General features: G+C 44.3%; 1 protein-coding gene across 3 annotated transcripts in view; it reads right to left on the bottom strand.

Moving 5' to 3' along the window:
- DLGAP4 (DLG associated protein 4) overlaps nt 1–12,482 on the bottom strand; it is a 334,263-nt gene that overhangs the window by 102,071 nt on the left and 219,710 nt on the right. For all 3 annotated transcript variants that reach the window (XM_083618458.1, XM_083618469.1, XM_083618468.1), the window contains one exon: nt 6,514–7,563. In XM_083618458.1, coding sequence (XP_083474584.1) covers nt 6,514–7,467 — 954 coding nt within the window. In that variant the 5' untranslated portion in view covers nt 7,468–7,563. The remainder of the gene's footprint in view (nt 1–6,513; nt 7,564–12,482) is intronic.

A 12,482-nucleotide genomic window follows, 5' to 3' on the forward strand; every position in this document is an offset into this window, starting at 1 on the left:
CTGGTGCCCATTGGAACTGATGCAGTGTAAGGCAGGAGGCCAACACTAGGTGGAGCCAGAGCCAGAGCCAGAAACAAGCACAACCACAGCCATCGAAAGGCCTGCTTAGGCTGCCATGAGACAGTCTGGAAGGTGTCACTGTAGGTACTTGTTGATACTAAAGTGGTTTGAAACTCAAGAATTATTTTATTAAAACCGTTTAAATAGTTTTTATTGGCAGTGTTTTAAATAGTATTTTACTTGGTGCTCGGGGGGATTGGTAGGGTGGAAGGCAGGGAGCCCAACAGTAGGTGGCGCCAGAGCCAATGAGAGACAGAGCTAATTCATTCTAGTCCTTGCTCCCATCTTCCTCCTTGCTGAGACTAAGGATGGGGAAGCTGGCAGCCAGTGCCTGGATCAGAGGCACATAAGAAGGCAGGCAAGTGCCCCATTTGCTCTAATAATAGACCAGCCTCCCCCAGTATTTTGGAAATTGCCCTTGATGATTGAATGAAGGGCTGTTTAAAAGCTTCACTTAAACCTCTTCTCTGTACTTAGGAACAACAGACCAGTGGGCCATCTAGTCCAGTAGCAGATCTTCAGCATTCTCTCCCAGTCCCACTTGGAGATGCCAGGGATGGATCCTGGGAATTTCTGCATGCAAAGTGAATGCTCTACCACTGAGCCATAACCCTTCCTTGAATAATGAAGAGGTGTGCAGCCAAAGGACACTGAGTCTTTCCTCTTCTTGAGGAGTGTTGGTCCCTTTCTCCTCCCTGCCCATGTGCTGCCACTTTCTCCCAGTCCAGCTCACACCCAGTGGCAGTTTCTGCACAGCTCTTTGAAACCTAGCACTTCAAGCTAAGCCTAGAAATCGTCGAATGAAGATTTCATAAATCCTCAGTTCTCTTATTCTATATTGAATTGAAGCAAATCCCACATTTCCCACAGAGACCATTGTTCCACGATTATTTTCCCAGCTGCAAATATACTTAAAACACACACACACAGCTTCCACTTTGAAAGTTTCTATTCTATATGACTGCACGGGGAAAGGTAGAAGAAGCTTATCCACCCAAGGCAAATAGGCGGCAAGTATAGATTTGGATATTTTTATCTTGAAATTTTCATACCGCTGCAATAAGCTTGCAAGACCTGGTTCATAGTTTTGAACCTATTACGTTTGCAAAACTTAAAACCCCATTGACCTCTGGAATGGGGAGGCCAGCTCTAAGCCTTGATCTCAGCAATGCTCCTCATCATATCCATTTCTAGTTTTAATCAATAATCCTGAAATGCACAACTGTGGCACTGCGCTCCTGTCTAGTGGTTTCCAGCTGACTGCTCAGGGCACAGAAGTCTCTTGTGAGGCAAGGTTAGGTCATTTCAGTCACTGCACTGTTTCCCCAGCTTCTAGAGTGGTGTGTGCGGCACTGGAAACAAATTTAAAAGCAACGTAAAATGTAAGAACAGACACAAAGTCAATGCACCTACTTTGTTTTTGTGCATGTCCTTGGTAGAGATGATTAGTCAACAGAGGGCATGACCTCTCTCTGTGCCCATTTTATCCCACAGTATCCAAACTTGGAGGATGCCCAGGCTTAGAAGCTTCAGTTCCCTGGGAGGAAATCCTTCTGGACTCAAGGGAGCTTATCTCCGCATAGAAACGTAGACAACTGTGCTGTGAATTACCAGTTACTGGGGAACAATAGTAGGTTAAGGACGTTGCATGCTTCTCCTGCTAGTAGCCTTTCCATAGAGCACTACTGGAAAGAGGATGCTGGACTAGATAGGCAATGGGTCTGATCCTTCAGGGCTCTTATCTTCTTAAGTCATTTTAATTCTTAATGGGAGGAGTTCAATCCTGCACTCTTCTGATCCTTCTGTTCTGTTTCCCAGACAGAATGATTCTTCCTCTTCTCTGCCTGTGCATTGTTCTGTGGGGTGGTGGGATCACTTGACCTTTCAGAGGGGATTTGGGGGAGGAACAGGGGACATGGGGGGGAACCCATTGCACTAGTGTGAGCTCTAGTGTTGGCTTCTGCTAGCACGATGGGTTGAATCTGGGACTTTTAAAATCATTAATCGCTTTGAGGTAATTTCATGGGAAGTGATTAATAATACTAATATTAATATTAAGAATAATAATAGTCTCATCACTATTGTTTCAAGGCTTTATCAGCTTTACCATCTAGATTTGCTAGATGTGACTTTCTATAAGGGTTCTATAACAATGCAGCTCTGCATAAAACAAATGCCCCTCAAAAACCACATGGTAATAACATGGTACAGTATTCCTGGGACTGTGCCAATTTAGATTATAGGTGGAGGAATCACATTAAATTATTGCATTTTTAAAAAACCTGCCTAATTTTCTGAAGGCTGTGCACACATCCCCTCCCAATATAAAGGATGTGCATTTTCATGTCCCCAAAACGGATAGCGTACCCCAGCAAGACATTACCCCACCCCCAATCCATTCCACAGGGACTGCTTATTGTGCTATGAAGGATTCCCATAACATCAATGCAAAGGAAAACGATAGCTCAGTCATATTTTAAAGGATTGTGCTGACTAACCCAAAGATAAACCCATGGAAGATAGAAATGTGCCTCTCAGTACAAAAGCTAAGATTCTCATGTGTCAAACATTTGAAAGAGTTCAGCAAAGTGCAAAAATCACAAAACCTGGTGAGGCAACAAAGCTGGAGGGCTTTGGAAATATATGGTAATGATCAAGTTATGTTTGTAAGCAATAACATCTCCCTGGAGCAAGGTGGGTTGAGAAGAATCATTCATACGATTCACTGTAATCAAGGATCTGCTCGGATGATTGGAATTCAAAGGTTTTTCTTAAAGGACAAAAGCTTTAGATAAGTGTCTTGGAAAAAAGAATATATTTGCAGTGAAGGGGTGAGTGTGTGTGTGTGTGTGTGAATTTAGGCTTGTGTACTTACAGCTCATAGTATTTTGAAGCCTAGTAATAGTCGCAAAGCTACTATAAGCAGCCGGGACTAAGGAGGCAGGCCCAGAGAAGCCAATGGTATCCTATTAGCTCCTCTGGTCATGAGCTCCTGCTCAACTGAAACTGCAGTATACTCTCTGGCCATCTTCAGTGGTGGTGCTGGAGAACAGCAGAGATCAGGCCAGCAGTAGACTCCCTCTGCTTGCAAGCTGCTGATCCCGTACATCAAGGAATAAGGAGGGTAGACCTCTTGATGCCCAAATCCTTGGCTCTAGACACCTGGGATCTTGTGCCCTAAAACAGCTCCTTAATGTACATGTAAGGGGGTTCACAATTGTTATAAACATGCCTGGAGTCTCTTTTAAAGGAAACCAATTATGCAAAGGCTTATTTTTACTTCTTGTGGCTTGGGGAAGGCAGAATAACACCACCTGCCACCCTCTGCCTTATCACAAATACTTCCAGCCAATACCTTAACAGTGAGTCAAACTCACAGCAAACTAAAAAAAGCCACTGATTATTTTTTTTTTTTTTTGGGGGGGGGTATTTTATGGAGCCCCGTTGTCCAGTGGTGAATTGAAGTTATCTTATGGCAGATCCGATTTCCATTGCAAACAGCAGCAGCAACAATCACAGCAATAAACAGAGGCGACATCCATAGCTGCTGTGATCCTGTCATATATGTGTGCCTGTATTGAAGCAGATGCTGTTTGGGGTTTAGGGATGCATGAAACTCTCCTATACTGTATGAAACAGGGATTGTTGGGCTGAGTAGCACTGGCTTAAGAGGTTAGTGTCCTAACTATACATCATATGTATTGCTTTAATGCAATTAAGAGGCACATGGATTTTGTTATGTAAATAGCAGCAGAGGGGAAGCCTGAGCTGCCTCTGGATTGTGGGGGATGAGGAAAGGAATCTTAACTCTTTCCCTCCCTAGCACAATCCTAACAAAAAATTCCACTCTGAAGCTGCTATATGCAATTCAGAAGACTCCACAAGTGTGATTTGGGAGTTTCCCTTGAAATGCAATGGTGGGTTTGGAAAATGGAGAGAAAGAGTTAAACCTCTCCTCTCCTCACCCATGCTCTGCTGCCATTTAAACAGTGACTGTTAACTGCACTTAGCTTTGTGTCTTGTATGACTTAATTGTGTTGGAGAATGAGACTGAATCCTGAGCTGCTTTATACTGATGCCCAATATAACGTAACTAAGTATAGTGGCTTTTTTTGGGGGGGGGAGGGGACTCAGGATCTGCAGAAACTGGAATCACACCCGGAATTATCCAATTTAGCATCAATGCATTTGGATCAGAAGCCCTTTCTTCCAAGACAAACTCATATGCAAGATCCAATTACGGTATGTTATTCAAGCACGTCTCACAGGAAAGGAAACAAGGGCCATTGAGAAATAAGGAACTTATTTCACACTTCAAGGATCTGGCCAATTGATGTCAGTAGCAGGGCAGAGTGAGGAGGTTCACAGGGCTTCTGATGAATTATTTTTAAGCAGCTTTGATATCCTGCTTATATCTTTCATTTAATGTCAATCAATTGGGAGTTTTCTGCACTTGCCTATAATTGTAATGTTTTGACACAAATGGAATAGAAAATACAAATGACAGTACTTTTCTAAGTAGGTCTTCATTTGAGTAAAGTCTCTCCCTAATTTTTATTTGCAAGAACCGCAGGAGGGGGAACTCAACTCAACCATTTAGGAACAAAAGCTGGGTTAACTTATGTCCAGGGAAGCTTTTTACATTATACTGTCAATAATGTGCTTTTATGTCTCAAGGACAACATTCAGTTAACATTTTTGTATTACAGATGGCAACCATTTTAGGAGAGTCCACTTGATGCATGACCACTGCTGCACAGATCCTTTTGTATCCAGAAGAGGGAAGAATGGGGGCAGAATGGGTGTAATGGGGGCAGGGTGTGATGGCGTTGGGTGGGTTTATGAAACATGCTTTGACCTGGAATGCAAGCCCCTCGGAAACGGGGAGTTGCCCGAACTCTATAGGTGTGTATCTTATGCCACCTAGTACTTTATTCAAATAATGCTTTTGTGTTCTTAAAGATGATTCCTTTTATTACTTTCCCACAACTGATCCCTGATAAGTAAAAAAACAAAAACCTTTCCAACTACAGTGGTACCTCAGGTTAAGTACTTAATTCATTCCGGAGGTCCGTACTTAACCTGAAACTGTTGTTAACCTGAAGCACCACTTTAGCTAATGGGGCCTCCTGCTGCTGCTGCGCCGCCGGAGCACAATTTCTTTTCTCATCCTGAAGCAAAGTTCTTAACCTGAAGCACTACTTCTGGGTTAGCGGAGTCTGTTACCTGATGCGTATGTAACCTGAGGTACCACTGTATGTGTATGCGAGTGAGGACACTCACATCATGAATCATGGCCTTTTGATTTTTAATAAATAAATTTTCATTGGAATTGGAAGGAAAAAAATGTCAAGTAATGTGAATGTAGCTTGATAAGAAACTTTGTGTGCCTCATGTCAAAGGTCCTTAAGGGATTCCATAAGTACAAATAACTGCTCCAACATCTTTGGTAGAAAAAGGCTTCAGAGGCTTGTTAAACGTTTTCTCCCTGTCATCTACTTCTGTCTTGTTATTTAACACAGTTTCAGATACTGAAACTCTCCAATAAAATCACACTGACAGACAAAGTTAATGGAGATGTTCTAGGGAGTTATTTCCAGTTGCCACAGGTTCATTGTCTCTTAGACTGAGAAATAGGCCTCCCTTAAGAGGAAACAAATTTGATAGGGTAAAGACACAGAACTTTTTCTTCTTCAGATCAAGCACAGTTCCTACGTATATCTTTATTAACACAGAAGAAAATTTGCCCCTTTCTAATCAGTGAAATGTCTGAGAGCAGCCACGGATAACATGGTCCCTTGCTTGATTTTAAACCTCTGTATTTTATACTCTCACGGTGTTCGTCCAAATGAGTTCACAGGATTGCATCTAACCCTTCAGTGACTCTGACTGTAAGAATGCTAAAATGGTCAAAATGATTGGATGAGTTTAGTGGAGTCCCTTATGTAAGAGAGAATAGCTGATAGTGGGCTTTATAAGTGGCGAGCAAAAGTCTTAATGGGATGCTTTTCCCCACCTAAGGAGAGCAAGCTGTTCAGATCTTGTCCAGGCATATCTCTACATTACCTAAATAGTTATCCACCTAGTGTAATCCTTTATGGTGCACACTTTAAATGTGCAAATCTAAGTTTCTAGTATGCACTTGAATCTGTCTTGCAAGATACTGACAGTCTGAAGGGACCCTGAGTTATTACTTTTGTCATAACTGGGGAGTTCAGACTAGAATATTTCTTCCCGAGTCTAACCTGAATAGGAAAGCCTCCATTATAAATTTCCCATCAAGCTCTATTTGTGACCATGCAAAAATAGGGTAGGATGGCTTGAATGGATGGAAACACAGAATGAATTATTTATTTTGCTGCAACCCTGCTACTTCCCTGCAAACAAGACCGCTGGCCACAGTGAATCAGAGTGCCCTTTATGAAACATTCATGCAATGAGCACAGCACCCACCTGCAAGTACTGATAGGCTAAATCTTGATGGCAGGACTTGGATTTCAGCAAAGCTCTATCGATGGTAGCGGAAGCCTTTTGGCACATTTCCCGTGCATGGCTGAGTGTGAGCGTGGACCAGGAGCCTCTCTTGATGTAGTTGGACTCGCTGCTGATGGGGATGTTGGCACAGGGGGTGACCTTGAGGTCATTATTGCTCTTGGAGGATTTCAGCATATGTTCGCTGATGGTGTTGTAAGCATGCATGAAGTACCTAGGCTGGCTGTGATCAGGCTGTCTGCCTAGGGTCATGAGGCCCATAGGGTTGCGATAGTTGCAGGTGTCGCTGTCTAGATTGTCATCTGAGCTCCACCAGCCCGATATGTTGGATCTGGTCCTGCGTTTTGTCTCGGTGGTTTTTGCCCGGTCCTTACTTTTGCTCCTGCGGTTCTGCTTTGAGTCCTCCGTGCCTTTCTTGCCATTCATGCTGCCTTTGGACGCACCTTCCAGAGATTGGGACTTGGCAAAAAGCTTTTGGACGGAGTGAACCAAGTGCCGGATCCTCCCAGGGCTCTCGCTCCGGTGTTTGGCGTCAGAGGTTCTCTGGAACTGGAGGGTGCTGAAGCCATCTCTGTGGACAGGTAGCTGCTTCTCAAACTGGTCCAGGAGGTTGGCAGGGAGCCTGTTGATCTTGGTGGCTTGGGCATGGCTTGGAAAGGGATTCTCATCGGGCACTTCAAAGTGAGAGTTGTAATGGATCCGTGGAAATGTGCTGCTGTTGGAAATCTGGTTGTTGAGTGGAAGGAGGCAATCGCTGTGGAGAGAGTTGGGCGTGGGGAATCGAGGGTCCATTGTGTAGGAGTCTGTGGGGCTGAGGAGATAGGGATTCCTGTCTTGGGTGGCATAAAGAGAGTCTTGGGGGGAGTCCAGGTTATCAGAGAGATGGCGGCTTCTGTTATCTCCTAACCCCTTCATGGTGCAAAGTTTTCCTAGAGCATTGCTTCTGGAGGATGGTGTTGTGGATGGTTCAACTCTGTTCCTTGGTCACGCTCTCTCCTTTGGGAGATTGCCCTAGAGTCAAAGAAAGACAAACAGACAGGTTGTAACGGATGGAACATGCTTTCTTTCCAATCTTTAGGCAGAAGTGTTTTTGTTTATGCAGCCAAAACGTGCACCAGCGTACAAGAAACAGGCACCTGTAGGCTTGAGAGGAACCCCAAGCTTTGCAGAAGTTAAAAATAAATAAACAGAAAAAGGATAAGGTGGGGGGAGAACTTAAAACAACAACACTGAGCATGCTCAGTGCCTATAGAATACCTATTGGCTGTTTTAGGGGGTGTCAGGCAGGAAACCATGGCTGGAGGGGGGCAGAATGGCTGGGATACTGAAGAAGGTGTACTTCATGTTGCAACATTGTTTAACAGGTCCCAGTTGTAAACATAAACACCACTGGCAGATCAAATGGACATTATGGTATCCAGGATACATATAAACTGGGACAGTCAAAGCAGAATAGGTTTAAATTGCTCTCTTTTGACTATTCCCCTCCCCTCACAATCTGAGAAGAAAATCTGCTCAGTTTCATAGATGAATCTGTAGATCTCCCAGCCTATTAAGCTGACACCCATGAAATATGTTTCCAGTTGTTCTCATCTAGCACCATCAACTCATTCTAATTAGCTGGGAATTTCAAAATATCTTGCCGCTTGCTTGAGGGCATATGAAGTCATGGATCCAAATGAGTGAAAAATCTATGCACTCTTCATTCAGTCACTTTACCCCCAACTTTATAAATGGGAGAGAGCTCTAGAATCACCTCGAAAACCCATAGATTAATCATTCTTTAAAGGAAACCTCGGAGATCAATATTAAGAGCCAGTTTGGGTTAGAGGTGCAAGAAGGATTTCAGTAGCCTGATTCATACCCAATTAAACCAGAAGCACTTAGATTTAAGCTGATTTAATCTAACTGAAATCAATGGGACTAAACAAGCTTAGATCCAAGAATCCAACTGTAAGAAAAACATGTATAAAGGGATCAAGTAACTTTCTTCCCTTCCCTTATGAATTTGTTCCTGATAATGTTGCCTATGAGTTTTATGAGGCTGGATCTAGCCTCATATCACAGTCGGAACTACTGGAGCATGAAAGAGCTATGACTTGATAAGTGCTTGCGGAAATATATGAAAGGCAACGTTATTCTTTTATTCTTTTCCTCCCTTACAAATCCCGGCTTGCCAAGGGCTTTGGCTTGGCTCCTTTTCCATTCCTCATCATGCTATTGTGCATTAGGCACTCCAGAGTTTAGAAGCAAGCAGCTGCGAGGCACTCTCAAGCTCCCTGCGATTGCAATGATAAGGCCGTGAATGAGGAAGTCGTCGAGAGAAGATGCAAGCGACTTGAAGGGTGTAGGCAGTTGGGGCAGCATAGCAATGGGCCATGATTCCATCTCCCCCCACCCCCTCAGCAAAGCTAATTGGACAAGCAGAAAGGTCAAGGACAATTCAGGAGCATCAGTCATGCTTCTGTGCTCTGGAACATCCATATGGATCTGCCCATAAATATGTATATAGGAGAGGAGGAACACAGAGTCCTCTGCACACAATCCCACATTAGTAAGAGCATTTGCAGCTATTCATGCTAAGATAATAGCCATCAAATCTTCCTTCCTGATTGCTGCAAGCAATTAGCTCCTACCCCAGAGCAAAGAGATGCTTTCATCCTTGCAGAAATAGCTGGGGTAGGCAGGTGCATTATTGCATTTTCATGCCTGCTTTCTTTAGAATTGCTAGGTATTTGGGCCACCATCATTAGAAGTGGGAAATGATATTGATGGGCCATCTGGTCAGGCTTGGCTGGCTTACAGGATCTCAAGTTTTAATGTCCCGATGTAGGATAAGACATATGCTTTACGCACTCCTCTACATGCCACAGGTGGAAAGCCTATTCTTCACACAGTATCGAAAGCCATTCCATCCCTCCCACTACCTGATAGAAGGCACAATTAACCAGGATGTTCCTTTCCTCAACAAGCCTCATTAGGAGAAATAACAGATGAGCAAAAGCATTGTGTTCCTTTCCATGGAGCTTGCTGGGTAGAAGAACGTCCAAGCAGATTGTGACCAGATTCACTGCTTGCCTTCTTTAGCGACACATCCTCACCTGAAAAGAGTGACAAGATGTCTCATTCTGTTTTACTGATGGAATCTTTTGGCTGCTGTCAGGCCAGGTCATTGCTCATGGGGACTAGGCTTTGGCTTGTGATGATCTGTGATGTTTTGTAAGCATATCTTACAAAACATTTTCCTGGTTCTAGACATCAGGTCCACACAACCTGTAACTCTGTAAGATAGTCTAAGGCTTGCAGCTGGAGGAGGTCACTATTTCGGGTGGTAGATCAGCGCTATGCCTTTTAAGAGCAGTCATTTGAAAGATTTGAGCCATGCTATGGAAACACTCCTCCCAAAGCAGCTTGGTGAGGGTGCATGAGAAGAACACAACAGCCATGGGCCCTGGATCCCAGCCTTCTCATGCCGCCCTCCCCAAACGGCTTTGCGAGGCTGGGATCTGATCAGATCCCAGCCTCACAAAGCGGTGCAGGACTGGCTCAGGGAGGGCACCATGAGCAGCGTGCCCCTTCCCAATGCACCTGGGGCAATAGCCCCAGAAGCCCCCATGCTACACCCCTGCCCTGACATACATACATTCATTTGAAGTTCTCCATAAAGTCTATGCATGTGAAGCTGTACGTGAAGAGGCTCTATACTAGGGTGCTGTCTCAATGTTGTTGGACTACAGCTCCCATCAGTCCCAGCCAGCATGACCAATCAACAGGGATAATGGGAGCTGTAGTCCAGTGACATCTGGAGACCATCACATTGGCCTTTCTTGCTCTAGACAGACCTTCAAGTTAATGGTAGTGGGATTCCCAGTTGGAGGCAGGGACTGCTGCTGTGGCTCTGTCTCTCTCTCTCCCCTCCCCACATCACCTGGGATTAATTTGGGAGAATCTCAATAGGGGTTAATTATGATAAGCGTTAGTTTACACATAAATAGGCCTATATGTTGAGTTACAATAGCTACACATTCTCTGTATTTTCCAGAAACAACTCAAGCCATTTTTGTTTTGGAAAGACTTTCCTGCTAGATGGAAAGGTCTCTGCCTTAGATGTTCATTTTGCATTGGTTTCTAAATTTAGCTTCAGTTCTTTTTTGTACCGACTATTTCTAGCTGTTTTTATGACATTTTATACATGTAAAAGGTGAAAATAAAATATAATAATAATAATAATAATAATAATAATAATAATGATATAGGGCACTTGGCTAATGTTTTTCTCTTTGCAAAAATATAGTTCAGCTAGACTGTCAAGTAGTCCAGCTCTCTGTTGGGGGGATGTTTTGGGGTGGGAAGGCAAAACTCATAGGAAAAGCACTTCGCCTATTTCTCTCCTTTCAGCCATATCATGCTTCCAAAATCGACCAAGTGTTTTCCTCACGGAGCAGGCAAAGAACTCTGCAAACTAAGCAAGCAGCCATTAAAGTGGGGCTAATGAGACAGAGTTGGCAGAGAGCCAGTAGAACGCTGCAGATTGGGGGATCTTTAGCTGGCATCTTGTCTATTCTTGAGTCCTTGGCTCAGTAGGTGACTTGACCTTGGCCAAAGGCTTAAGATCTGTGGGTGCCTGTCAAACTGAGCCGCATGGCTGGGTGGAAACAGGAGCCCCACTGAGAAGCAGCAGCTGCCTCTGAATTGAGCTTCCCCAAAGGCATGAATCACACACACACTTGAGGAAAGGGCGATGGGGAGGGCGGGGGGAAACATGCACATACACACACCAGAAATCTATAATAAACAGAAGCAGAAACTTTGATCAGCATGAGGTGAAGTACACAGTCTTAAGCAGCCAAGTCCAGTACTCAAGAGGTGCTGCGTCAGGAATGCAACAGAAATGTCAGGCTGTAAGCTTTGAAACAGAGGGCTTGGGGCTTGTTGTTTTCCTTTTATCGGGAGCAAGAAAACGTTGCAGTGCTACTGTCAGGATTCCAGCCATGCCATTCCTATCTCCCTCACTTCCCCAACAATTAGCCATCATCACTGAGTACCTTGGTCTTCGCTGGGCTGTTCTGGGCTTCCTGTTCTCCCCTGCCCCAGCCTTCTGTGTTGATACCTCCCTCTTGGGTGGTCTTGTTTCGGCCACATAAATGATGACACTCAAAGCCTGAGCACCAGCAAGGTGGCCATGTGTCCTACTTTACAGAGGACAGTACTCTGATTGAAGGCATGCTTGGTTTTCAGGGCTGTCCAGTCCAGATCCAGTTTAAAGATAAAAGAACCATTAGAAGGGAAGAAGAAGAAGAAGAGTTTGGATTTGATATCCCGCTTTATCACTACCCGAAGGAGTCTCAAAGCGGCTAACATTCTCCTTTCCCTTCCTTGCCCACAACAAACATTCTGTGAGGTGAGTGGAGCTGAGAGACTTCAAAGAAGTGTGACTAGCCCAAGGTCACCCAGCAGCTGCATGTGGAGGAGCAGAGACGCGAACCCGGTTCCCCAGATTACGGGTCTATCGCTCTTAACCACTACACCACACTGGCTCTCTGGAAAGCAGGAGGGTCTTCCAATACTTAACCTGGGAGTGGGCACAGAGGTCACTTGGTTACAGTCTTCTCCACAATGGTGAGATGTGTTGCATTGCCACCTGAAGTACAGTAATTAATTACAAATTTGCATCTTTCTATATATGAACTGGCATATGAAAATGTTACATAGATCTGCGGACTCTTTCTTGGTGGCACATTTCCTCTATTTTGGTGATGTGTAACAGGCCATCCTTAAGATCAGAATCAGAGGGTACAATGATGGCATTTCAAAAGACCCAGAAGGCGAGGGTTCAAATCCCCATACAGTCATACCTCTTGTTACGTCCGCTTCATGTCACGTTCTTTCAGGATACATCCCGCGGCGACCTGGAAGTACTGGAAAGGTTC

The sequence above is a fragment of the Podarcis filfolensis genome (genome assembly GCF_964270895.1).
Source record: "Podarcis filfolensis genome assembly, chromosome: 6".
In the NCBI taxonomy this organism is placed as follows: domain Eukaryota; kingdom Metazoa; phylum Chordata; class Lepidosauria; order Squamata; family Lacertidae; genus Podarcis; species Podarcis filfolensis.